The sequence below is a fragment of the Ammospiza nelsoni genome, chromosome 3 (genome assembly GCF_027579445.1).
Source record: "Ammospiza nelsoni isolate bAmmNel1 chromosome 3, bAmmNel1.pri, whole genome shotgun sequence".
Lineage (NCBI taxonomy): Eukaryota > Metazoa > Chordata > Aves > Passeriformes > Passerellidae > Ammospiza > Ammospiza nelsoni.
In genome coordinates, this window is record NC_080635.1 from 27,954,518 (window position 1) to 27,981,838 (window position 27,321).

At 41.0% G+C, this 27,321-nt stretch overlaps 1 protein-coding gene across 2 annotated transcripts in view; it reads left to right on the forward strand.

Annotated features, from left to right (window-relative positions):
• Window positions 1–27,321, forward strand: part of EPAS1 (endothelial PAS domain protein 1) — a 77,310-nt gene that overhangs the window by 16,890 nt on the left and 33,099 nt on the right. For both annotated transcript variants that reach the window (XM_059468004.1, XM_059468003.1), the window contains exon 2: window positions 24,794–24,984. In XM_059468004.1, the coding sequence (XP_059323987.1) occupies window positions 24,794–24,984 (191 nt within the window). The remainder of the gene's footprint in view (window positions 1–24,793; window positions 24,985–27,321) is intronic.

A 27,321-nucleotide genomic window follows, 5' to 3' on the forward strand; every position in this document is an offset into this window, starting at 1 on the left:
GGCAGATACCCACTGCAGTCAGTGGGAGTTTTGTCCCAGTAAACAGCTCGGGATTGTTCACTTGTGTACATGTCCAAATGCGGGTCGCAGGCAGGTAAACGCGTGTGGCTGTAATCTGCTCTGGGAGCCGGGAACACCCTGTGTCCCTGGCGTCACCGGGGGCACGGCCACACCTGCAGCTTCGTGCAGCCTCGTGTTAAGGACACCCATGGCCCCTCCAACGCGTGTCCTGCCGCAGGACAGGAGTGATAGGCATCTCTGGGGGCACAGCAGCCTCCGTCACTCGGCTCTTGGCACACGGAGATACTGCTCTCCTTTGGAGGATGTGTGAGGGCAGATACTCGCCTCCAAAATGCCTGTGCTCACAGATAAAGCACAAGGGAGCAGCCCACCTCGCTCTGAGTGCTTCAGCCTGCATGCCTGCTCCTCCCTGAAGCTGAAGAGCTTACTTGGTGCTTCTCAGGCTGAACTTTTACACGAGCAGGAATAAAATTCTCATCTAGGGAAGAGCCTGTGTAAAGGCAGACTGGGAGCAGCAGAAATGCAGCTGTGCTCACAGTGCCAAAGAGTGTTACAGTGCTTCTCGTGAGCTGTATGCTGCAGCTGGCAGAGTGACAGCACCTGTCACAGGCAGTGTGCAGGGGGAATGAGAGACTTCTCATACAGGTGCTGCTGTGGAGAGAGAGGTGCTGATATTTATTTTAGCTTATTCTCATAATTTAGAGGTTTTTTAATGGCACTTGCCCAGAGGTTGTAGTCTGACAGCAGGGAAAGTAAACCCTGTGACATTACAGCAGAACACACCGTGTCTCATGCAGTGTGACTTGTATGCTGTCATTAGGGACCTGTGCACATGAGGGAATGCTGTAGGTGTGTAACAACAATTTCAATGCATATTACAAAATCCAGTCTCATTAAGTACTGAGGATCTCAGGAGTTTTGGAAGAGCTTCTCCTACTGCCTCATGTAGTAATTCAGAATATTAGAGGATAGGTCTAATAATAACAATTACTACATTTGTATGTTTAAGTATGCTTAAAAAGCTTAAATGAATGTGTTTTGAAAAAGTGAAATGACAGAACAGTAAAATTAACATTAAAATCTAGCATATGCTATGGTGAGGAAGTATAGTCTTAGCCATACTCACAGAATATAGAGATCTGAAAATGTTCCTGGTTGACAGATCTGTCAGAACAAGCAGAAGTGAATAGTAAATGTTTGCTGTTGCTTGTGGTGTATTGGGTTTTTTGTTTGAGTTTTTCAAAGTTTTCGTTAGGGATGTGGTGCTGTGCAATATTGCACAGTATTCACACTTCAGTTTCTCTAAATATGAAAAGAAAAAACCTTTTTTTTTTTGTTTGTTTGCTTTAGTAAGTAAGTATGGGAACATTTTTGAAAAGAGAGCTTAATGCAAAGGGAGCTTTAAGAGAGGACAGGAGGCACTTTCCTTTTGCTGTTACTGGAGCCCCTGTAGGCTTGGTGAGGTTGTGTTTTTGGGTGGGGGCGGCAGCCCCGATGCTGGGCTCTGCCCTTCCTGCGGAGGGAGCGCTGCTCAGCAGCAGGGCTCTCTCCTGAGGGGGCTGCTCAGGCTGCTGCCCCAAGGGAGGGCTGCAGGGAGCACCAGGAGCTGTGCAGGCTGTGAGCAGTTCCTGTCTCTGGAGGATCGTGCTGGCTTGCTGCAGCAGGAGTTTCAAAGGGTTCTGCTGAGGCTTGGGTGTGTGCTGCACTTCAGCCATCAAAAGCACCCACAGGCACCACTGGAGGTTTGACCACACTTTCCTGGGGTCCGTGCTCAGGGGAAGGCTGACAGGCACAGAGACTGGGAGAACATTCTGGGAAGCATCTCTGCTTTCTGTGTCCTCCTTGAAGTGGGCTGGTGGGAAGATGTTGGGCTACATCAGCCTTTCGCCTTGCCTGCCAGGGATATTGCTGTGTATTCCTCTGTAGGAAAGGGTACAGCAAGAGGACAGAAAGGGTTGATGAAGGGGAAAACCAGATTTACTTTCATTCTATCCAAATCAGCAACAAAACTCCCTCCCACTGATTTCAGTAGCCATACATGCTTTTTGACCAGATCTCATGGTTGTATATCTAATTTGTTGATACGTGTATGAACCAACTTTTAGTCTGATGTTTAATAGATAAGGGCTCTTACAAAATTCTGGTTTACCTTTTTTTTTTTTTTTTCCCCCCCAGGAAAACAAACATTTGGTACTAGAAACCGTAATTATTGCGTACCAATTATTCAGGCTTTTCACAAAGTTACATGTGGTTGTTTCCACAGCAAAGCACATTTTTACATGCCTGTAGTACAACACTAGCCTTGGCCTAACTCTGGGGGATTACAGAGATAAGATACCAACCATGGTTAGCATCATCATCTGATAAACTGGAGCATCAGTAGGGTGCAGAGCTATAGCCTTGAAGGCAGAGAAAATGGTATTTAGGGCTCTTTGAAAATCTTGGTTTAGGGATTGCATAGGAATGATAAACAGATTTTTGCAAGGTTTTGTGGGGACACAATTGTTAGCTTTTGCAATAATTACTGAACTGCTTTCTTGTTGCTTGAGAACTGGTACTCTCATTTGTTTGTCACTGCTCAATCATTGGAGTGAAGCACTTGGTAACAAATTGCAGCATGGGGAAGTACTAAGGTTGTCTATTTCAAGCAACATTTGAATACTGAAAACATAGGTAAAATGAAAGGCGAAGGTTAATGATTTAATAACAAGGTCCCCAGGACTGTGCCTTAAGTCTAGAAGGCAGTAATTTGCATTTGTTTCCTGTAGGGTGACTTTACTGAGGAACTGAAGGCACTTAGCATATGCAGATGCTGAAACTCTTCCATGCATCTATTACTATTTAAAAGGTACAAAGTTTGTGGTGGAGACTTTAGAGATCTCAAAGGAGAAGGAGTGAGGCACTGACAGACAGGAGGTTGCTGGTGTAGGCAGGGAGTGACAAAGAGAGGAGATGGTTATGTGCCCTCCAAAAAGCTGGGGGGACACCTGAATGGTTAATGAAGGCAGATAGGCTCTGTTTAGGGGAGGGATGTTTATGTGCTTGATAGAATTGCATATACAGCAAATTGCCTTAAATGCATTTCATGGTTACCACTACTTGTATACAAAGCAAAACAATAATTACAAAGCTGTTCTTGTTTTTGAAATGTCATGTGCCAAACAAGTTGCAGATATTTATAGGGCATGGTAATGTCAAAGATCACCTGAGTGTGAAAAAGATAGGTTTATGGGTGGCAGCTGTACTCACAAACCAGCTGAAGCTAAATTCTCATTTGTGTCACGTTGTGAAAACTCCACTTTCCCCAAGTATGTGACGCTGGCTTCTGCAGGACCTGCAGCGGGCGGTGGGTGGCTGAGGACAGGGCATCTGGTGGAGCAGGAGACTGGCAGGCTCAGGCTCTTCAACGCTTCTCTGATGCTGGTCGGGCTGTGCAGTACGTGCAGCAGCATCATTAATGTCCCTTTGTTCTTCCCCAGTGCTGTATGAACAGCTTGGGGCAGAAAAAAATCTCCTTATGTTGAGCTTGCTGCTGATGACAGTATCTTGTGAAACTCAGTAGTTTGTCTTTGCCTTTTTGATCATGCTGATAGCTTCTTCTGGAAACACCTCCATTATATTGACTCTTTTACTTTTTTAAAGCGTTTCAAACAGTTCAAGGAAAAGTGTTTTGTTGGGTTTTTGTTTGGGTTTTTAATTTTAATTTTACTTTATTGGTTGATTGGGAGGCAGTATTAGAAGAGTGAGTCCTAAGCGCAGTTGGAATGGCAGGTTCCTAGACAGTTCAGCACACACATCCAGCAGCCTTCCCTCTCCTACTGATTTCCCTGGTGTTGTTTGAAGATAAATTATAGGCATGAAATAGTGTACAGGTCAGACCCTAGCACGAGAGCCAAGGGCTTCAGCTGTGGCCGAGTGGCCAAGCTCCCGCCAGGCGTCCCCCAGGTTGGCTGCAGGGTGTTGAACTCGCTGCTCCAGTCCAGCTGGTAGAGCTCACAATCTTAAATTACTCAAAATTGTTCACTGCATCTCTGCTCAAAACAAACAAAAAAAAGTGAGCACACCCAAGTCCTTTTGTAAAGCTTAATAATAGTTCACAAATAATCCTAATACACTGGGGGAAAAATACACTATTTATAGCAAAATATGTCCAATGTCTGCAGTAAGGGATTGGTTTTGTCGTATTCTCAGCATGTTTTAAAGAGTGTAAGAGCACAAACTGGTGCAGACATGAGTACTAGGATTAGCTGAAAACATGGCCATTTTGCGCTTTTGCCTGCCCTGTGTATGCCCTGTTCAGTACTAATGGGACTGAATGGGATGTCACTGGCCACAGCACTTTTGCTGTTATATATAAACTAAATTTAGGGAACTTGTAGTGTTTGTTGTGCACAGTGAACCTCTGGGAAAGCTTCAGCCTTTGACCTCTGTAGTGGGTTGTGACAGGGAAGATTCGTAAGAGCTTGATTTAGACTCATCTCTGGAAGGCTGGTTAAAAATACTCAGCTGCCATGGTCTTCCTCCTCCCCCAACTCAGTAAAGGTCCTCTTAAAATACATACCCTGACACTTCATTTTTGTCATTTCTTTGGGAGCCCTGTAGGGAAGGCTGCTTGTAAGGAAATGATTAAATTATATTCATGTTTGTGCTTTAAAATTGCCTTGGTGGTAGTCCAAGAAGTATTTTCTTGCTCTTCCAAATTTCCATGTGCTTTAATATTAATCTATTTTCATCACTGTGACCTGCCCCAGCAGTAACATTTGTTCGTAACTGGGCATGTAATGATTGCTGAAGAGAGAGAAAAACTAAGCTAAGTTTATCTGAGACTTTAAAAAAATCTTATTCTGAGAAAAATGAGCAGTTTATTAGACAATATAAAGACATTTGACAGTATTGGGGTAATATGTCACAAAGCTGAATAGTCAATAAGAAATTATGGTAGCAGAACTCATTCATTTTGCTTCTACAAAGTAGAATATTCTTTTTTTTAAATACTTCGTTACCAGCTTTTAATTTTGTATTTATTGTTAATAAACGTTTATGCTTGGGTTATGGCAGCAATTTCAGACTGACCAACTGGTAATGGCATTATTTATTGCCTTTGAGAAATAGCCCTTTTATGTGCATTGTATATCACAAATTAGAACTATCCCAAATATCTAATATTAAAGAATATACGTATATATATATATATATAATAGTAACACAAGTAGTCTTCAGACCAAGCCAGAATATCTGGCTTTCAGTTCAGACTTTGAAATTCTGGTTTTCTAATATGGCTTTTTTGTTAAGTCCAAGTGAAAGGCTATTTCATAAAAGAAGTGACTGTATTATTTTGTTAGAATGGTTATTACTAATGACTAATTACTTGCACTTTTAGAGCAGTCAATAATATTTTGTTATTTTTCTTGCAAAGTTCGTTGTAATCAAAGCCATTTAACTATGGTTTAAATGGGGAGCCTGCTGTTTGCCCAGAACAGCTGGCTCCCTACATTAGCTTCTATAAATAAATTTATTATTTTAGATGAAAGTTATAAAGCAATCTGTTTACTTCTACTGAAGTAAGTAAAATAGCTGAAAACATTGGATGTTTTCAGCTAAAACATCCATCCTAAAAAAAGGATGAAGAGGAGCATTGGAAAAAATAAGTCCTCCAAGGGTTCTCTATGCTTATTTATTATTTTAATCAAGCACAATTTCTCTGTGGTTTTGTGGTCTTAAGAAAACTGGAAGGAGGGAAAGTGCTATTTCACTCTTCAGTTGACTGAAATGTAGTATTTTCCTTGTTTAAAATATTGATTCTCTCTGATTGTCCTGAGATGTTTTTGGAAGCACATAGAACTGAATGGAGAAACAATATGAAATACAAAAAAATACAGAAACTTGCATTAACTATGTGGAGAGAATAAAAGCATTAGCATGAAATCTGTTGTCCTTTAGAAACACATATTGGTTAGGAACAGAGACCTCAGTACTACGTATGCTGAAAATGTGGTCTAAGAGCTTTAATTTACCTTCGTCTGTCAGTGTTAATGGACAGAGCAAGTGCTGGAGCTGTTGTAAAACAAATCTGTTTTCCTTTTGTCTGCTGTGCCAGATAATAAAATAAAAGCTAAATTATCACTGATAAAAGTAATTTGCAGAAAAGCATTGATAAAAATATAACAACAGAGCTCGCCATTAGCAGTTTAACTGGATAATGTTTACTTGTAACCTACTTCTGTCCTCTGGTTTTTATTGTCTTCTCCCCCTTCCCCAGCGAGGAAGGGCCTTTTCAGTAGAGGCTTCAGGCAATAAAATCATGGGTATACTGAATGCTGGCATTGGTTTCTGAGGGATAGCTCCTACTTTTTCCTCTTCTTTTTCTGCACTAGGGTATTGCCAAGTCAAAGTTTGTGCACAATTTGTAGTGCAATAATTAGTATCATTTTATCCATCCCACCTTGAGGAATGTGTCTGCTAATGACAAAAACTGAGAAAATTATTTCTGTCATTGCAGCACTGGTAGCTCCTACCATGAGTTACACAAAGCAGTTACTGTGAAGGTCTTCATTCTTGACGTTCAGGTGTGAGACACATATTTCCTTTCTGTCTCTCTGTATGTCTCTGACTTTTTCTTTTTCTAAAATGTAATATTAAAAATGCAGAAGTTTGAAGTTGTGTCCCAGTTGCTCACAAAAATTCAGGAATGGGAAGGCAAGTACTTCTGAGCCCCCTTCTGAGTTTATGTGTGCATGGTGATTCTGATATGTACATATATGAATGTGCACACACATCTACAAACATTGAAATTTTACCATTTTCTTGTAAACCAGACTTACCTCTCATCATTTTTTAAACGCTTGGACTTCTTATTACATTGGTAATGGGTAGCCAGTGTCCAGGGTAAAGCATTAGCCACAGGGTATGTGAAGGATATTTAGTGTCTTGCAAAAGCTGGACATGCTCACTGGTACATTTGTAGTTTGTAAAAGTATTTATTTAAAGACATTGAGTTCTGAGTGACCAAATAGGGAACCACTGCTAAACTCTAGCTGCAGTACTTAAAGTATTTTATAGTTGCAGCCTGGACACTGCTGTACAGTGCTTGCCAGTTTGCAAATGTCAAGGACAGTTACCCTCTCACATGCCTAAATTATTTGCTCCTGACCATCCTTCAAAATACCTGCCCTTTCTCCAGCTCCTTCTCCAGCTATTGCTGCCAATTTCTGTTCCACTGTGTGACTGCAAGGACTGTAATCCTTGGGAAGGCTAGGACTTGTTGGCCCACACAATTGGTAAAGTATATTAACTCCCTCTCCTTACCCTAAAAATGAAGACAATGGCACCTAAAAAGGCGGGAAGAGTCTTTTCCTGTGTGTAGGTGTGCAGATTATTAGCTAGAGCACATAGTCTTGCTGGTCTTGGTCAGATAATTCTTTACAGGCCCAGGCTAATACAATGTGCAAAGATACTATTGTTTTAATATTTTATTATGCATTAATATCTTGATATTTTCATGTGTAATGTAGGAGAAAATATCACACGTATCAACTTTCGAAAGTACTTTTATCTGACAAAAACCTTTGTGTTAATCTTGTAAGCGATGTGGGTCTGTATTGTACTGTAGTGCCTTAGCATTTATTGTGGCTGAAGCTGTTTTTAGAAATCTGTAATGTTATAATACTTTGAGCATTGCTTCTTTATTGTGCCCATTCTCTGGGTAATCCTTTATTCCCACTGCAGCTTCAAAGTGTTTAGAAGAAAGGGTAGGGTGCTATTAAAAATGTGTTTATGGCAGAGCAAATTATTGAATTCTTTTTTGTCAATGCTGGTCAAATACATGAAAGTTGTCTTCAAAGGTGAACTTAGTGGCATAGTATTTAGATAGCAATACAATGGAGTAAAAACAATGCCATACTGTAAGAAACCCTAAGTTCTAGTTGACTGATATAAATGCAAATTTAGGGCAATAACCTGAAGGTATGGTGGCAGAGGTCTGTTTGCAGTGTAGAGCAACAGGCAGGCAGGATGTGATGCACAAGGTGATTCTGTTCATGGCATGTTAAACACAACTTCAGTCAAGTTAAACTTTGAGTAACATCAAAGCTGTATTACCATGGCTGGATAACAAAGCAGTGTAATGTGTTGGCACTGTGCTTACACCTGAGAGAGAACAAAATGGAGCAGCAAAACTGACAGAGTGTGAATGCCAATGTAGATACAGGGGAAACTCTGCTGTTTGTCATATTTACTTACTTATTTGTGATCTTGTAGGTATGATTGGATGTTGAACAAAGCAGGTTTCACTGCAGAAAATGCTCCCCAGTTCCATGCTGACAGAGTGAAATAGAGAGGTAGCTCCCCAAACTACTGAAACAGTAGCACGAAAGGAAATAGGAAAACAACACCTCTGGTGAAAACTCAGTGTAAAATACAGATGGAGATGCAGAATTAAATCCTCAGGACAGCTAGTCTTAGGCTAAGCTCTAGTTTGAACTTCCAATTCACCTTCAGGGAGGAGGACTCAAGGGCTCAACTCCTTCTGGCCTGTGATGCGAGTGCCAGAAGCACACTAGAAAATGAGCCCATTTAGGTTGTTTAGGTGAGCAGTTGGACCAGGGATAAAGCATGTAAGATCAGAGATATTTGGGCAGACAGCCATGAAAAGAAGTTTACTCAGGCCAAATTGGAAAAGGCTTTTCAATAAGTGAAATGGACTCTGCTTCACAGGGCAGGTGTTCTCGCTAGGGGAGCACTTAGGAGGGCTGGCAGTGGCCTTGCCAGAATAAGGGGTTGCATGGGGCTCACTGAGCAGGTAGCCATGGGTGCTTGCCATGGGTGAGGATACAGCAAGCTGTGAGCAGAAACATGGGACAAAAATACTTGAGCATACAGAAAATAGATCCTGACATAAGGTTTGTTTTAGTTTTTTGCATTGTATGGTTGGTTTAGTGTTTTTTTGAGGGCTGAGTTGTATCTGCATAGTTGCAGTCATGTATATTTTTATGAATGTACTGCTTAATAGAAGGTACATTTTCATCTTCCCTTTAAAGTTTTTATGCAGTATCTTTTCCTCTTCTTTACTGGATCCCTGTGGGAATAAGAAGTGTATCTTTCTTGATGAAGCTACTGTACAGGCTGAGCCCTTTTGTTCTTAAAAAGTGTTATTCATGGAGTTAAACAGAATTAATCTTTGTCCTCCTGAAAGTTCTCAAAGCCTGGTTAATTAAGATGATCAGTGCTTGCATAACTAGGACTTAACAAAGTCCAGATGTTCCTGTATTTCAGGCACACCTGCACCTTTTCCCCTTTGTGAAGCAAGACACTTAAGGTGAAAAGTTCTTGACTCCTCTCTTTATCTAATTCCAGGTCTGCACTTGGAAACGTTTTCCATATTCTTGAAGTCTTTCTGCACTCATGGGATTTTTTTTTTTTTTTTGGTTGTGTGCTTTCCCTTTCCTCTCCCTAAATCTGCTGACGGCACTCCCAAATCTTTATCCCATTTTCTGAATTGTGTTATCTACTTCCTCCAGAGATGGTTTGATAAAAATCTGGTTTCCAGTTCTCTCCATGTTTCAGGCTTCTGTGTGGAAGAGAACATAATTTAATGAACCTCTGTTTGTGGTCTTTCTTTGCTTTTTTTATATGGTTTTCATTTCAAATACTCCTCAATATTTTATTTCTTTTTCTCTACTGAAATAGATTTGTATTGAGGCATTGGAAATGCTATATCACAGACCAGTTACAGATTCATTCTCTCATGGCTCTGGAATTATGTGAAACTCCCATTGTTTTCTATAGTAGATTTATAGGAAAAGTTACTTTTTTTCCTTGCGGAGCCCTTGTTTTGTTTAAATTTTTTCCAAAACTGTTGTTTCTACCTACTTTCTCTTTTAAATTTTTATCCCTCTTTCTTGGTAGCCAAGTAACTGATGTGGATACCTAGATGTTACTTCCCATGCTGAACACTCACTGCCTCTTAGTAGCTGATGTGGTGTAAGGAGTGTGACATATCCCAGGAGAGTCTGAGAGAAAAGTGTTTCCTGTTTATTGGCATTAAAACAACACAAGAAAACATAAAACTTACTTTGAAGAGTTGCATTCCAATCTCCCATTGGTGCAAGTCGGGATAACTCCATTGAAGTAAGTGTGATAAAGCAAGAATTGATCCCAGGACAGGTGTGATGTGATTCCTCAAAGAAACACTTGGGAGGGGAAACCTGGCCTTTGTAGTATCACAGGCTAGTCCTTCGTCCTGAACTCTGTTGTATCCCCCCTGTGTCCTCTTCCTTTGTTCCACAAGTATCATTGTTTGGATGGAGTTTCAGGTGTTTTTTGCTGTTCCTCCTCTCCTTGGGTCCCCTGTTAGGGGGGAGCAGTGTCAGTATTGGATCCCTGCTCTGAGTGGGAGTCAGATGGGTCAGACATGGGACATCTCATGTCAAGTATGTTTTTCCCAGTGTTTTTGTTGCTGTTTTGTTTTTAATGCTAAAATGAGGAAGTGAGGAGTTTAATACTTTTAAGATGATAATTTAAATAAATGTAGCTCCCAAAAATGTGGGAAAGACATGTTTTGAGATTGGCTTTGCAAAGCCGTTTTAGTCAACTGTACCTCAGAGGGTATGCTCTATGGCACTCCATCCTTCCCATGTAAACACTGGGGAGGGGAGAGGTCACAGAAACAGGCTTTGCAGCTGCTGCCTGTAGCCACTCTTTGGGCTTTACTGTTCAGAGCAATGGGTCTGTAGACATGTTTGTGCCTGGCCCAGCAAGCGCTGATGGTGTGTGACAGCGAGTCCAAGTGACAGCAGCGACTCTGGAAGCACCTGAGCAGTGACTGGCTGCGTATTCTGGAAGCACCTGAGCAGTGACTGGCTGCGTATTCTGGAAGCACCTGAGCAGTGACTGGCTGTGTATTCTGGAAGCACCTGAGGAATAACTTGCTGTGTAGAGCTGCTGCCTGGAGAAGGCAGAAGGGGAAACAGCATTACCAGAGGCAAACACTGCTTTTTCTGGGAACTGGGGTGGGGAGTGTTTGCGTGTGTGGGGGTTTTTTTCTCCCAAAACCCCACAGCTTATCTTGCTCGTTTCTCTGTCTCTCCTCTCCCCTCTGGCCAAAATCGACTTTGTAATTCTTTGCTCTTTCCTGCTTGGCCTGATGTTTTCTCATGTTAAATACTGGGTTTGAATTTGCACCTAGTTTCTGCGCAGAACATAGGAGTGATGCAAGACCTGTTGGTTATGAAGTTTTTCACAGTATGAACAGAGACTGAGAGTGGAGTGGTATTGGGTTGCTACACCAGTGTGCTCAAAATAACTTAAGGCCTTTAAAAATAGGCAGTAAGAAATAAATTATAATGGAGGAAAAAGAAAATCTATACAAATATTTTGACAGTGAAGGTGACTGACCAGTAGAGCAAGTTTCTTAATGCTGCAGTGGGTTGGCTTTGGTTCTCCATCCTTGAAAGCCGCTTAAGTTGGTCAGACTGTTGTTTTAAAGAAATCTTCAGATTCAAATTGTATTAATTTAAGTGAATCGTGCCACCTCTGATCTACAGGTTAGACAAGTTGTTGGCATTCTTAATTTCTGGGCTGATGAGGTTTGACGCTGTCATTCATCCTTTTTCCAGAGCTGTTAGCAAGCTAGAGCTTCAGGGAAACAAATCTTCATTCAGGTTTTTAATAAAACCTGCTGTAATCACGATGAACAAAATCCCTGTGTCTGCAGAGGCACAGGCCTACGCCCTACCTCACTGTGAGTTGGAGTTGAATTGAAAATATAGCAAATAGAGGAGAGCCTCTTTCTTCTTACATCCACTTCTTACATGGTGGATTGGTTTTGTTCACTGTGTTTTTAGAAAGGTTTTGCCAGGCTTTGTTGGTTAAAGCTAAATAACCTGTTCTCAGCTGTGGTGAACATTTATTAGTAGATAACGAAACTTTGTTTAGTATCGGTCATGAAAATCACCTGTTTGATTCTTAGTGATCTGAGAGATTGGTTTCCTCTTAAGTGGAGAAACTGTGGTTAAAATATTCATCCATATGTGATTGTTCTGGTAATGGCTGTTGTCTTACAGTCCTTGAAGATTTTCCCAATGTTTTCTTGAAAATCAACAGAAATTGAAGTCCATTATCTGTATGAGGAAATGGTAATAAGAACAAGGGAGAAAAGTTTATATAGATAATTTTTATATACAGTCATTAATAAAATGACTTTTAAAATTTTTAGAATGTGTAATAAAATCAGTAGTATGTTCATGAAGTGTATTTCTCCGAGGCTTGTTGCTTTATAAATGTACCATTGACTAAAAACTGTGTTAAATCAAGTCATATTTGTACAACTTAGATTGTCTCCATAAGATGTTACTATGCCTTGCTCTTTAATTATGACTTGTTTTCCATATGTCACAGTCTTAAATATGTTTCACAGTAGCATAAAGCTGTTGCAGTAAAAGAGTTAAATATTTATTCATGTTCTGTATTCTGTACTAAAGGACCTTTTTTCCCCTTTCTCTGAAGGGTAAATATATTTTTATAACTCCCCTTGGCCACAGCAGCATGTTCTGTACAGAGGTAGCTAACTGCACTGGCAGACCCACACAGTTCAAAAGAATACATTAGCACAAGAAGCGCCGTTCCCTTTTGGATTCAGCTTCCATCAACATGCCTATGTGGGGCTCTCTCTGCGCCTGCCTCAGCCCTCCCCTGCCCTTCTGCTGCTGGTGGTGCAGTTGTTTCTCAGGCTACCTCAGCTTTGGCCTCTATACCATCCCAGTTGTGTTTTCTAACAACAAAACCATGATTTTTCACAGTGAGTGCAGCTTCTTTTCTTTTTTTTCTTAATATTTTTCCTTCTCTTTTTTCCATTTTCTGAGAAAGTGGTTAGGTTTTGGGAAATTATGCAGTTCAGTTGATTAAGTTATATAATTTAGGGAAAAGATGAGAAGAATAAAAATTTTATTTTCCCAGAACCACTGTAAGGAGCTACAAAGTATGTTTACAAAACAGTGTTGGCAGTTACTGGGTTGAGAGCACCCTCACTCCTGACTTGGGAGATGCCATCTGTTTTGTGTAACTCCTGTAGCCACTTCTGTGTGTACTGATTCAGTTGCAAGCATTTCAGCATGTGCATCTTGGACATTCTCATCAGAAATGTGGTTGCTGCATAGTTAGAATCAAAACAGTGAATATTGAGGTACCACACCCTGACAGACCTCCAGGACCTGCCTAGTTGTGATGTGTTGTTAAGCTTACAATTGTGGATGGCATCGTATGAAACAAAAAGTCTTGTTTCTTTTCTGGATGAACTGAGTTCTTCCTACCTATGTTTTTCATAAACAGAATTTCTTACAGCTGATTCCTGCCTCCTGCCCTCTTGGGATGATGGGGCTGTGATGGAGATGAGAATCAGGCCTGGTATATGCATATGTGCCTTGTTTGCTTAAACTTAAGGAGTGCAAAAGCTCCAACAGGAATAACACCAAAATACTGGTATGTTAATTTATAGTTCTGAAGTAAAACCCAGAAAATAGAAAAAAATGTGTCCATGTGAATTGACTTTTGTATATGTACATAATTTCTTCCTAGCTTTACTGCTTCTTGTGTTCATTTTTGTTTTCCTTTTCCCAGAGTAACCATTTTATAATTGTAGCTACATAGAGGTTTAGGAGTTAGTATACAGTAGGAGCAGGGAAGCAATAAAGCAAGAAACACCAGAAGAGAAAGACTGCATCCAGTTATTTACTTTGTGTTACAACACAGACTGCCTTTATATCAGTTCCCTTTGAAAGTTAGTGTTTAGTGAGTAATTCAGGGTGATGTGTCAGAGGAGCTAGCGGCCAATTCTCAACAGAACCAAGCCTTAATTTTTAAAATATTTTAAATACTGCAGTAGAGTGTTGAGGGGCCACAACTGTTTCCTCCTCAGGTAGTGGAGTTTCGATGTCCCTTATGGGTGCAGAGGGGCAGGTCAGCAGTGAGAAGGCTCCTCAGGACTTTGCCAGGAGCTGAAGGTGTGTGTTTTGGGGTTACTGATTGCCCCCAGGTTACATCACTGCAGGCTCTGATTTTAGCTGTAAATTTACAGGAATTGCCTAACTTGGCTGAAGTGACTGCTGCTTTTCTGGCCAGCTGATGTGGTCTTACCCTTTGGTATCAATCCTTTTACGTTGTAGTAAGCAAGGAAGAAAATTTACCCCAGCTCAAGCTGCTAAATTTCAATTTTTATTGACTTAAACTAGTGGCAGACTTTTGAATGTTAATGAGAACTCAAAATCACAGCACACAAAGTTATCACTGCTCCAGTTTATCCTGGTGACTTAGTTAGGAGGTGAGAGACAATGAAAGAGCTACAGCCCTCTGAAGAGAAAGCAGGGGCTGAGAATGAGCTGTGTCCCAGGATGTTTGTACAGACCAAACCCACACCCCAGAGGGCAAAAAATGTAGCCTGGCCCTCAAAATCTGCGCTTGATCATTGTTGCAGGAAGTGGAGGAAGCTGTATTACAAGGAATGATCAAAATTTAGAGCATCTGTATTGTTACTTTCAGGAATTATTATTCCCTGCTTGCCAAAGAAATGGCTGTTTAATCTGTCTGTCTGGATATCCATCATCTTACCGTGGATGGCCAAGAGATAGAGACGGAGAAATCATTAACTTCCATCATTGCTGAGTGCACGCTAACATGGTTAAAACCCAGAAAGTAAAGAAGGGTCAGCATTATTTAATACAGATTTTATTGAAAGATCTATTTTCTTAACTTTAGTATTAGAAGATTTGACACTTTAGAAGGAGGACAAAGCATGACATTAACAGACAATGCTGCAAAATAATTTTAGTGAGTGTTTTGAATGTTCTCTAAAGGAGACAAAACATTTTCACTGAGAGTTGGCGTGTGCCCCCGCTGCAGTCTTTAGAGCATCCATCACAGAGCCCTCATGCTTGAAACAAGGTGACTCAAAGTGGGGGAATTTCTGTTGTGGGTGCTCTGCTGCCTTTCTATACAGAACTTATGAGTAAGGGTGCTGTAGTGAGCATCATCAGAGAGCAGCACAAAGCCTCAGGAGAAGGAGCTATTTCTGTGCTCCCGAGGCTGGGGCTTCACCTGCTCAATCATTGCTCAGTTGGAAACCTCCCTGACTGTGATGGAGACAAGCCTCTGTGAGACTGGCTGCCAGTTTACAGCTGTCTGCTGGTTTCAGAGACCCATTTAATTATGGATTGTTTATTGCTTCTTTCTCTCTGGCTGCTGTTTTACCTGCAATATTTTATTAGTTCTAGCTGAAATTGGTAGGAAAAAAAATCACAGCTGAAATACATTGTAGTGGACTGTTTAGCAATTTTTTCAATTGTGTCAATATAGTTACTTTTCAATCCCTATAAATGCTTGTTATCATGTCTTTACTACTCAATACACTTTTAAATTTCATTTTACTGTAAAAATTAGGATGTCTATTTCTGTCAGCTTACATAGAGAGCCTGGAGATGCATAAGAGAAGAAAGATGGCATGGAGAGGTTTTGGTGGATGGCCTCTTACATGGCTCTTTTTGGTGAAGATTTCTACATCTTCATGGCTTGCTGATTTCTTTTCAGAGGTTGGAGAACCTACAACATATTGAAGGGTGGGCTGTTTATTTTCCCTATGTTGTTTTTATGTACTGAAATATTGTAGTGAAAATAGCTGGGTGGGGTGAAATGAATGTTTTCAAAGACCTTCCTTTGAAAGAGGCTTTTTTTCAGCCTTTGGTGGTCACCACCCATTTTCCTGTGCTGTGCAGGCCTCTCTCATTGTTCCTACCCACAAAGGCCCCTTGTGTGAACCTGTCAGCAAATGTGCCCGCACAACAGCTAAAATGTCATGAGATAGTGGTCCAAGCCTGCTGAAGCCCCAGGGTTAGCCCCCACAAATGTTGGTGGGTATTGCCCAAGAAACAAGACAGAGTTAGATCATAAAACTTGGGATTTGTCAACAGTGCTCTGTGTGACTCTCTGAACTGTTTACAGTTAAGTGGGTTTGGGGCTGAAGCTTAGGTACGCATGCCACTGATAGCAAAGTCATGCCATGCCAATGTTTGTCCCTTAGGCTTGAAGTCAAGCTTAATTGAAAAATTGTCCCTGTTTACCTGCAGTTGTGCCATCTTGTTAAATAATGCCCTTTGTGGTTTGGTATGGGCTGGGGATGTTGTCAGTGCCCCATTGAAAAATGAGGCTGGTTTTGAATTTAACTATGGGGCCCACCTCCCTCACCCCCCACCCCCAGCCTGCAAATTGCACTTCATTCACCTTTAGCTTTAACCTGCTGGTGAAGAGATAAAGCACATCCTTTCATATGTGTTTTTTAGAGTAGGTAAATAGTTGGGTTATCTGAAAACAGATCTTAGCAATACCTGCTGAGCCTTTGAGCAACAATGTGTATGGACCTCTAGATTAGCTGTCAAAATTGACTGATTACTACAAGTAATGCCCCAAGATAAGAATCTGTAATCTCTCAAACACAAATAATTGATAGCCATCTGGGGTTGTGCATTGTCATAACCTACCTTATCCCCACTGCTGCAGTGCCATTCCAGGAGAGAAAAGCAGAGTGATGCATTTATCACCCATAAAAAAAAAAAAAATTGGGTGATTTAAAAGGAAGTTCAGTTTTGGCCAGTGTTGGATCAGTCATTTCTGTTGAGTTGTTTTGAGTGGTTGGTGCTGGGCCTTCTTCAGTCTGCAGGTCATCTCTGAAGCCTGTCTTGTCTTGGCTGATTGCCACAGGGAAGGAATCCATGATCTTGATGGAGCAGAGCAGTGCAAAACCAGTCTGGAGAGAGAAGCCCTGAGCTGAGACAAATGGCTGGCCCACTGAGATTTGACTGTATGCTGTCCTCCTGGTTTCTCTCCAAATGTCTCTAATATTTTTGAGAAGATGGCGGATGTGTTTCACTGATCTGTTTTAAATGTGGGCTGCAGCACCTTTACAAAGGTGACCCAGAGCAGTTTTGACCCTCTATGAGCAGCATTGGTGCTTTCTGAGCATGCAGTGACTTGGAGCGGGATACTGCACTTCCTGAAAGCTAAGCCAGAGTAAAGTCATCTAGCCCAAATATAGGCAAAAGGCAGTGCCACTATCTGCCCCAATAGCTGATCAGCAGCCTGGCATCCTCTCTGCACACTGTGGGCCTGAGGTGGTTCCATGGGCTGTGCCTTGCCCTGACCACAAAGCATTTGGCACATCCTCTGAGGTACCAGGCCTGTGCTGGCGTGGCAGCTGCGGGACAGGCTGGCACTCTCAGCATCGTAAAATAATCCAGGAAGAGATTAATGGCTGCCAAAATCCTAATACTTATCTTTCTGGTCAAGGTACTCATAAAACCAGAGGAAAAAAGGAAGAACATAAATCCTTAGACATTGTTTTGCTTACTATGATTAAATTTATCAGACTCTGTTGACATATTTCAACCTAAATGCTTTTAAAAATGTCAGTGCTCCTGCAGCCTCTGTGAGGTTGCAGCAAGAAGGTTTGCAACATTCAACTTCCAAAGTGCTACGTAGTTGTTATGATAACTTTAGTATTTACAGTGATACCTTAAATTGCACTTGCAAAGTGTTTTTCTTTTTGTGGCTGCATTAAATGCAGTTAGTGTTATAAAAAAGATACCAGTGCTATAAGCATTTCAAAACTGTATAGGTATAATGCTTTTTCTTTTAGTAGCATGGTTTTTTTTCTTTTTTTCTTTTTTTTTTTTTTCAAAAATCAGTGCTAAGAATGTTAATGAAAATAAATAAAACACAAACCAAATACATTTCAATTATTATTACAAAAGGTACAATCAGAGCTTCAGACACTACAGAAATTATAGTCTTATGTGTGCTTTTGAGGTACATATAAATTTATCCCCTGAAAAGAAAGCCTATTTCTGGCTGTGTTACTGTCAGCTGCGAAGGTCTTGGAGTGATATGGACTTAGTGAATCATAAACATGTTTGAAGGCACCAAAACTTTGGTATTAATTTAGGCCTCATCTCTTGATACTGTAATTGTAGTAGCCAAATCCTCTTATTAATTAAAGTGCCAAACATCCTAATGAGAATGGAAATTATCTATTGCTATGGGAGTGGGTGCCAAGCTTTGCTGAACTAGCAGGAATTTGTTATTTAATGAGAATGTAAAGAAACACAAGAAATTCCTCAAACAAGCCAAGGAACTCATGGTGAGTTACTGTAAGTTAGGGCAGCTTTAAAGGAAGGGTGGAAGATACTTCATTTCCTTTTTTTTGTAATAGCCCTTTCTGTTAGTAGCCTTTCTTGTTACCTTCGAACTTTCATTTCCTTTATTAACAAATCCCCCTTTTGGCGTCCTTTGAGTTTATTTTGTCTGTGTACTGGGTACTGTATCCCAGTGGGCAGCAATGCTGCTTTAGCACTTGCCCTCCATGAGCACTCCACGAATTTCCAACTGGTTTTAGGGTTTTTTTTTCATCTACCTGAAAATAGCTCTGTGTCCTTTCCCTTTCTTTTGCTCTTCTGGTGTGCTGAAGCTGGGCACCTGGTGTCTTGTCTGGCCTTGGAAATAGTGATTTTCACTGGAAAGGGCTATAAAGAGGGATCTGCATGGCACTGTGTATGGGTTTCCTTCACAGTTTTCATAGTTTGGCCTGAGTTCATGGGGAGTGAGTAAATTGCTGCTTCTAGCACTTTTTATTTACTGAGGGTCACTTTTATTACTTTCACTGAGGGAGCTTTCAAAAGCACAGCATGCCCTCCAGAATAAACTGCTTGTCAGGTAAAATGGTTACAAATACTTTTTAAAGGAATTTTAAGGCTAAGTAAGCATGACTGCTGGCTGCTTGGTGTCTGCAAGCACATCTCTGGAGCAGTCAAGTGGTTTGGTTGTGAGATAGCTATGGAGTGCCTCACAGTCAGCTAAACTCCATTTTTATTATTCTGGTTCAAATCAATTAGGGATTTGCCAAGCAGAAAGTAATGCACAATATAAACTCAGCAAAAAATATATTTGCAAGTTTGAAATAAATCTTTTTTGTTATCTAAGGTAGTACTGCCTGTTCAAATACTTTTATTGAGTTTTTACAGGTTTTAGTTTGTATTTTTTTATGCTAAGCATCTGATTTTTCATTTATCTGTACTGTAAAGTATTTTCTTATCTTTGCATGTGCAGAATGTATTTTTCTTGTTCTGCAAGTTAGCATTTGATGCTTTAACTCAAAACCATTCAAAATGGAGCATTTGCTAGAGAAATTACATGTGACAACTTCATTAACTGTGGATTCTTGACCTTTAAAGTGCTGAAGCTAGAAACATTTAATAACCAGCCATTGGATATAAAGTAATATGCTTGTTGTTTTACTAGCTTGCATACATGGCAGTTTGAAGCAAAGTCCAAGGGTCATCAAAATCATGAAGTAAACTCAAGCGGGTCTGTCTGAACTGCACAATTCAAAGTGCTGTCTCGATGTATCACACAGAATGTGGGTATGAGTGAAGGCTACTGGCTTACTTAGGAGATATTTTTCTGCAAGGTGTGCATTTTTCTCTGAAAGCTTCTGTGATCTGGAGCCTGCACAGTGGGAGCGTAATTCAGTGCAGTTGCTGCACTGCTGAATCTTAAACAAGTGTGTGTGTGTACAACCTGAGTATCGGCCCACATGGACTCATGAAGAGCAGCGAAACCCCGAGCAGAAGACTGCTGTCCTGGCAAGTCTCCTTGCCACCAAGGCCACCAATGTCCTTGAGAGAAGGAAGGACCCCTGACGCTGACTGCCTGGCACCCTCATCAGCTGCGTGGGTACCGAGGGCTTTGAGGGGGTTGGGACAGCCTGGGGGAAGGCCCAGCAAATGGATGGGTGGAGGTGGTGGGCAGGGGTTACTGGTGGAGATGAAGTACTGGTGGGATTTAAAATGCAGAGAGCAAATGCACTCACAGGCAGTGGAAACAGGACTGAAACCTCAGCTCAGTCCCTGGCTGCTGAGCTGAGGGGGACTGTGTAGGCGCCTAACCAAACTTTGGATCAGTGAGTGACGCCCTGTGCCGAAGCTCCCTGGTGGGGGACAGTCTGTGTGCCTCACTGTTTGAGGGGCTGATCCTTCCTGTCTCTGGTCACAGGTACCTGCTGAGGATATGCTGCAGCAGGACAGTGGCAGCAGTGCAGCCTCTGGCTGAGGCAGGCTCCCTCAGCAGTTTTCCTGGCAGCTGGAGCCTGAAGCTGTCACAGCAGTGGGCAATGGGAAGGCAACTCCTAAGCTGACATGGTAGTTTTGCAAGATAGTTTAAAGCAGATGGGTTATGTGGGGCTTCAGGTTTTGCCAATAAGTTGCTGTCCCTGACATTTCCAGTCCTGCAGTAAGAGAGGCTTCAGAAAGTCAGATTATGATCTTCACCCCGGGTGTGCAAGACCTTTGTCTGCAGGCATTCCTGCTGATTTCAGTGAAGTTGTGTTGCAAGGGCCTGCAATGAGCAAAAGAGATAGGAATCTGGCTCCTGGGATCCATGCAAGGCATTTCTACATCACCTGGGGTGTTTTCACTCAGTGGTATCAAGAGGTCTGTTCCTGGGCATGGGTGTACCCTTGGGATCAGTTTGGTGTTTGGATTCTAGGAAGAAGCATGGAAAACTGCTTATGAAAATTTGGAAGCTTCACCTTGGGAGCACAAACAGTTGCGAGTTGTTTGTCATCTTTTCTCATGTGCATTGGCCCATAAATTCTATTTTCAGAGTGCAAACTAAATCCACCAGGAAGGAGTGGGAAATCATGTAAACAGCTGTCCTGAGGATACAGTGCTGTACTTGTGTTCTGTGTCACAGAACTGCCTGCACCTCTGGAACTCTTCCATTCTCAATGGCTTGCACACCCATAAGCAGTGCAGCACTGGCACATCATCCAGCAGCCCTGGGAGAGTCCTTGCTGGGAACCAGCACCTCCCCGTTCCTTCTCAAGTCTCCTGACCACCATTAATGTAGCCAAGTCCTGAATGGAGTCACCAGACCCATTCCTCAGCTTGGCTTCCCCATTTCCAAAAGAAATTTGAGCTTCTCCATTCCTTTCTTGGTTTATTGGGACCAGTTATGCTGTGATTGCAGTGAGAGTTCATGTGCAGTGGAATCTTATCCTGCCCTGATTCTAGGACTCCTGAAGGAGCAAGTGTCCAGGAGCTCTCTGGAGGCTTACCTTGGAATACCCTGGGCTTTGGACCAGTGTAGGGTGGCTTGATTGCTGGTGGCTTTCTCTGCTCTTCCCTCTGCACTTTTAGAAATCTGTCAGAGCGAGCAAGGTTTCTGCTTGCGTTGCTTTCTCCAAGTGGTGACGCACGCGTGTGCTCTTTTTCTGCCACACAAGTGGGTGGTTTATGTGCTAGGAGGGAATGATTCATAAATTAGCTAGAGCCCAGGCCTTTTCTCTATTGCCTGGGTGATGTGTAAAGGGGATTCAGCGTCAGCCTTTCTTTCCTCCTGGCCTTCAGTCGTGCAGGTCGCAGTCACTTTACCGCTCTCCAGCTATGGGTGGTCCAGCCTCTCCCAGGCTGAAATGCTAATCGTGTGGGGGTAACTGCAGAGAGAATTACTAATGCTCTGCAAACAAAAATAATGAAAATACTACTTTTTGCAGAATTCTGTAACTCAACTGCAGTTTTGGGAGTCTTTTGCAACCAGGACAAGTAAGCGCAGAATGACCATTTTGACGTGGACATCCCTGGGAGGCACAGCAAGCAAGCTTAGATGGAGGTCTTGACTGGGGAAGTGGCATGAGGGTGTTTTGGGTCTTGGTGGGTTTATGCTACAACAGCAACACGACTCGAGGGTGTCCAGTGAGAGGGGAGATGGGGAGGAAAGTTGAGGTGCCACAAGGGGAAAATGCTTAATAGGCAAGTTGTTTGTTTATTTAAAATTATAGTGGAAAATGCTTAATAGGCAAGTTATTTGTTTATTTAAAATTATAATGGATGAGCAGAAAAGTTTTTTGAAAGCAACCAGGCAGGCTGATTCCTCCCTGTTTTCTGATGTGAGAAAGCTCTTGTGTGGTGTGTAAAGAACAGAGATGTCTCTCTGCAGAGGACCTTAGCAGAAGCAGTGTTGAGGGAAAGCATCTATAACAGAGAGAGGGAAAATCTTTCTCTGCTTATAGTGTTAATTATTAGAAACTGTGAGCAACCCATGGTTATTGAAACCAGCTTGTCTCATTAGCCACACTTCAAAATTATATTTACAGAGGTTAGACAAGTAAATATTTTTCTTTGTGGCTGCAGTGGTGTCATGAGAGACCCTGTCTTATACAACCTGTTTTTACTGTATAAATTGTGACCTGACTTTGGCCTTGTTTCCCAAAGTTTCATAATTAAATGAGGAGGGAATGGATCTTGTTTTGCCCAAGTTGGTAGTAATGTGAAAATTGTGGCCTCTAGATTTAGAACAGAGCTCAAACATTTATGGTTGAAGTTATATTTTTCCAGTGGCAATTGGAAATGCTCACAAATACTGCTACATAGTTTTTGTTCTGTTTGGTTTTGTTTTGCTTCTACTCTTTTATTTTCTTGGTATAATTAGAAACTGAGATTTGTTCCCAGTCTAGTGTCTGTATAGGCACATTTTTCTTTAGCAAGCAAGATGTTTCTGAATGTACCACCAGTACATGTATTATACCTGACTCTCCTGTAGCCAGCACCTGCCCCAGGAGAACATGAGACATTTTTTGCTGTATCTTCTCAGATAGTTGTAAGAAGGGACTTTTTTTTCACATGGATGTAGCATGACTCTTACTTAGCAAGGAGAAAAGTATTAAGTTAGTGTCACCCTGTGAATTTCCTTTAGATTCAAACTCTATGGGTTGGTGTTTGCTTCAGCAATACCCTTGAAGTAATTACTGAAGTTGGATCCTGCCATTATGTACTGAAATGTGTGTAGGTCTCCTCCAGCACACGCCTCCTGTAACAGAGACCATGTTACAGAACATTCACCTTAGGCAAAGTGATTGTGAAAGAGGTTTGCTGAGAGCTGATCATGGATCTTGAGAAGATACTGTAAGAATTTGAGCCCCCTTGCTCTGTTAGCACACTCACTAGTGAGCACCTGTCTGATCCCACATATGTGCCCAACTTCTTGTGTTTTGCAGCACAAGGGCTCTGCTGATGTGTTGTGAGCTCCCTCCTGCTTTGAATGATGATGTTGAGTGTCCAGCCTTGTTGAGCCCCAGCAAACACCTTATTGTGACTTTAGCATTGGCATTTAATGCATGTCCTGGCTGGTTTTCCTTCTTACTAATTTATGAAGCCTCCTGTGGTTTCAGTGCTAGAAGCTTTTGGAGACTTTCTAGGTCTTCAAGAAGAAGTAATCTTCTTTAGAATACTCTGCTATGGATTAATAATCCTTTACTATTTTAGGCAGTTTAGCATGAGACCAATCATGATTGAAACAGTTTCTAGAATTAAGTACTGCGATTAATACTTGTTTTCCTCATAATCTTCGTGTAACAGAATATATTTATTTGAACTCCTGGTTTTGATAGGGGTTTTTTGGCTGGTCCATTTTTAGTTTACTGGCTCATTATTTTATATTGTTGTTGGAAAAAACAAGTTATAAGCAGCTTCATTTTGGAAGCCTTGCTAGCGGAGAGAGGTGCTGCTGGTGATTCTAGAAATTAATGTGCAGCCAAAACAGCAAGAACAGTGGAACTGTTCTGCTTATCACCCTGTTCTGTGCTCAGTCAAGTGGCACTGGTGGACTGTTGCAAGAGTCAGCTTGAAAAGAAATGTATTTTGTGTTGGTGTGACTGTGATCCTCAACTGCAAAACCTCAAGTCATGCAAGTGTAGGAACTTGGAGTATCAGCAGAGCTATGTGGGGTTGAAATAGCTCATGGTTTTAAATGGATTCAGATGCTTCATGTTCTGAAATTTAATGAAATTGTACTTCATTAAAGAACCTTAGAGTCATTAAGGTTCTTTAAGTCACTAACCCAGAACCATTATAAATTTATTCCTTGTGCTTCTCACATGTTCAATTTAGTTTTATGTCCCTTGGTGGTTTAAATTTGCATACTTGCTTCATAAAATGTCTTCCCCTTTGTTATTTCCCGCTCCTTTGTTTTACATGGAGCTCTACTGGTTATGTTATTTTACTCAAGAAGGAATCTATTTTCATAGACAGTGGAGAAATGGTGATTTAATTAGAACAGCTTCTCCAAAGAAGGGCTATCTTGCAAGCAGCAGTATTTTCCATTTTGTGCCTTTCATGGTTCAAGAAAAATGGCTTTCTGGACAACTTTGGATTAAGAGCTGAGACAGTTCTACAGACCAACACAATTCAATACTCTACTACTACTTTTATTTTAACGTGGAGTGCAGCCATTGAAAAACTCCACAACATCATCGTATTTATGTCACAGCCATATTCACTGTAATTATTCTAGCTTTAAAAATGGATTACCACCCTGTCCCACAGTAAGTAAATTTAGACTGAACAAACAAAAAAATTATTTGTAATGTTTCCTGAGTCCAGAAGTAATACTTTGCTATTTCATTATGAATCTCTTGCCTAAGGCAGATCTCAATTCTGTTGTACTGCGTGGGGATTCAGGGCATTCAAAGGCTGACTCATGTACAGTCTGAGTCCTTTCCAGCTGTGGCAGTCCTCTCCTAATTCCCATTCAAAGGGCACAAATAGGTATTAAAGCTCGGCCAATTGATTTCGAACACTCGACAGAATGGATTCATTGCTGAGAAGATACACTTGTAAATGCCTCACAAGTTGTGAATTGCATTTCAATAAACACTTTTTCCTTTCTCTTCTTTCCCTATCAGGAGCAGTTCCGAACGGAGGAAGGAGAAATCAAGAGATGCAGCAAGATGCAGAAGAAGCAAAGAGACCGAGGTGTTCTATGAGCTGGCACATGAGCTGCCCCTGCCCCACAACATCAGTTCCCACCTGGACAAGGCATCCATAATGCGCCTGGCAATCAGTTTCCTACGGACTCATAAGCTTTTGTCTTCAGGTAAGATCTGTCTAAAAGAACTTAGGTGTCCGGGCTGGCTGATGGCAGCTTGATAAGATTATGCATGCTCTTCTCTGACTACAGGGTTACCAAAATTACAGTTAGTGCAGGTTTTTTGCCTCTCTAAATAAAACCTCTGAGAACTCTTGAATGTGGTTTATTAATCTCAGTTATGAGATTTTGAGCTTTTAGGAGTTTAATCAGAATTCAAACATATGCCTTAAGCTCCATGCTGAAACAAATAATTTTCAGTTTAGTGTGACAAGCATGTTTGTGCCTGCACATTCAAACAGCAGCTGGGACGCTCTGAAGGTCCAGTACGGTGTTTGAAAGGAGTAATTGTGCTATCCACTGGCAAAGAGTAGTAGGTAGGTTGCTTAAAACAAGCTGTACTAAGGTAGCTGAAACAACTGCTAAATACTTGATGTGAGTGGATTCTGCGCAATCAGTTTTGCTCATGTTGGACTAGTAGGAAACATGAACAAGCATAATTTTTATAGCCTGTTAGAACTGATAAAATTAGGAATACTCTTATTTTGCCCCCTATACTTGAATAAACACTTAGATAGAAACATGCAGCTTGAGTAGCCTGTAAGATCAATGAAAACATCTGATGTTTTCCAGAACTTTCACATGGTGACCTATGAGTTTCAGAATACGTTAAGAAAACAATGCCTGCATTGTTTGTGAATGGTAACCCCAGAATTTTGTCTTTTCCTTCATTAATGGCAAGACTCCCATTAAGGTCACGATTGCACTTCCTCTACTCAGAAAAGTTGAGTCATACAACAGCAATTACTTTAATAAATGCTATTAGGAAGCATCCCATTTTGTGGTCAAATTTGCTGTTGGTTTGTTGTTGGTTAGTCTGAAAGATAGAGCAAATTCAATTCTTCTTTGTGCTCTGTAATTTCTTGTAGCACTTTTGGCTTTTGCTGAAGCCTACTGTATAACATGTAGGTATTTTTATCTTAGCTTATAGAATGTGGTTTTATCATGTACTCCCTGTGAAAAGAAAAGTTTATGTGCTGAACAGTTTTTGGAAATCATCTCTGATTTTGTCATGTAACTAATACTTGAAGAAGTTGCGTAAATAGGTAAATGTTCTTAAACAAAGCCAATTTGTTATAATTTTCTCATAAAAACACAGCCTCAGCTTTTCAAATATTTATATGGCAGGAACTGAAGACTGACACACCATAGGAAAAATAAACTTCTGAGAGGCTGTAACCGATAATATAAGTAATGTGCGTGCCTGTCTGTAAAAATTGACATGAAATAGTTGGATGCAGTCATCATCAGAAGGAAACATTTGGTCAACTGCTAAGATAAAAGTGAACTTTTCAAATGAATTTACATTTCTCTGTAAGAAAAAAAATTTACTGACTACATTTATTTTGATGCTTCTATAGCGTTAAGGCTTAGACTCATTATTTAATAGTGATGACAATTCAGTATATGTGTGTAATATTCATACATACACACAAAGATATTATATTTCTGAGACATATTTCTGTGACAGTGTTTGAAAAATTATGTGATTCATGTAGAAAATTTACATTTTCTTGAAGCTTCACCAGTACCCAGCAGCAGAAAAGAATCTGGGAATAAAATGTTACAGTAGTGACAGGCTGTGCTTTAATATTTCATGCTTTGTCTATATTTGCTTATTTCTTTATTTGCTTAGCCTTAAATCTGTTGGAGTTCCTCAGTCCAAGTATTAACTTGGAGTAAATCCTCTCATTAAAATTTGTGTTGTTAGTCAAATGCAGATTTGTCCATGGCTGCATCTTTAAGCACCAGAGCTGTAGATAAGGGTTTCAAAATGCTTCTATTCTGAGGAGCTGAACTTAAGAGACTTTAAAAGGATGGATTTTCTGGAAATTTTGGGTATTCTTTTCTGATAATGAAAATACATTATAATTAAAGAACTCAAGTCAGAAAACCTTGTCTGTTGCTCATCTCCTAGTCTGAGTATAGCCAACATATAAATTAAATTTCCTATCTTTATAGACCTCTGAATAATGTCAGAACATTGGCTTTCACTAGAAGGCCATCCAGTTTAATTCAGAGTGGTAGGATTTTGATCTGGAGGCTCACAGATCAAGATGTTTGCTGCCTATCCTGTTTTGGTGAGTGTGAAGGAAGATGGAAAATGGGCTTGGGTGATGTTTGTGCTCATTCTGTTCTTGCTTTTGCTTTGGACCCTTTCTAAGCCCCAAGCAAGCTGCAGCAAAGGTTTCAGGTGCATGTTTAGCAGCCTAGAATTTGACCATAAACATACTGTTGCATTTGAGAAGTCTGATTTGACTGACAGGGAGCATGAGAAACCCTGTG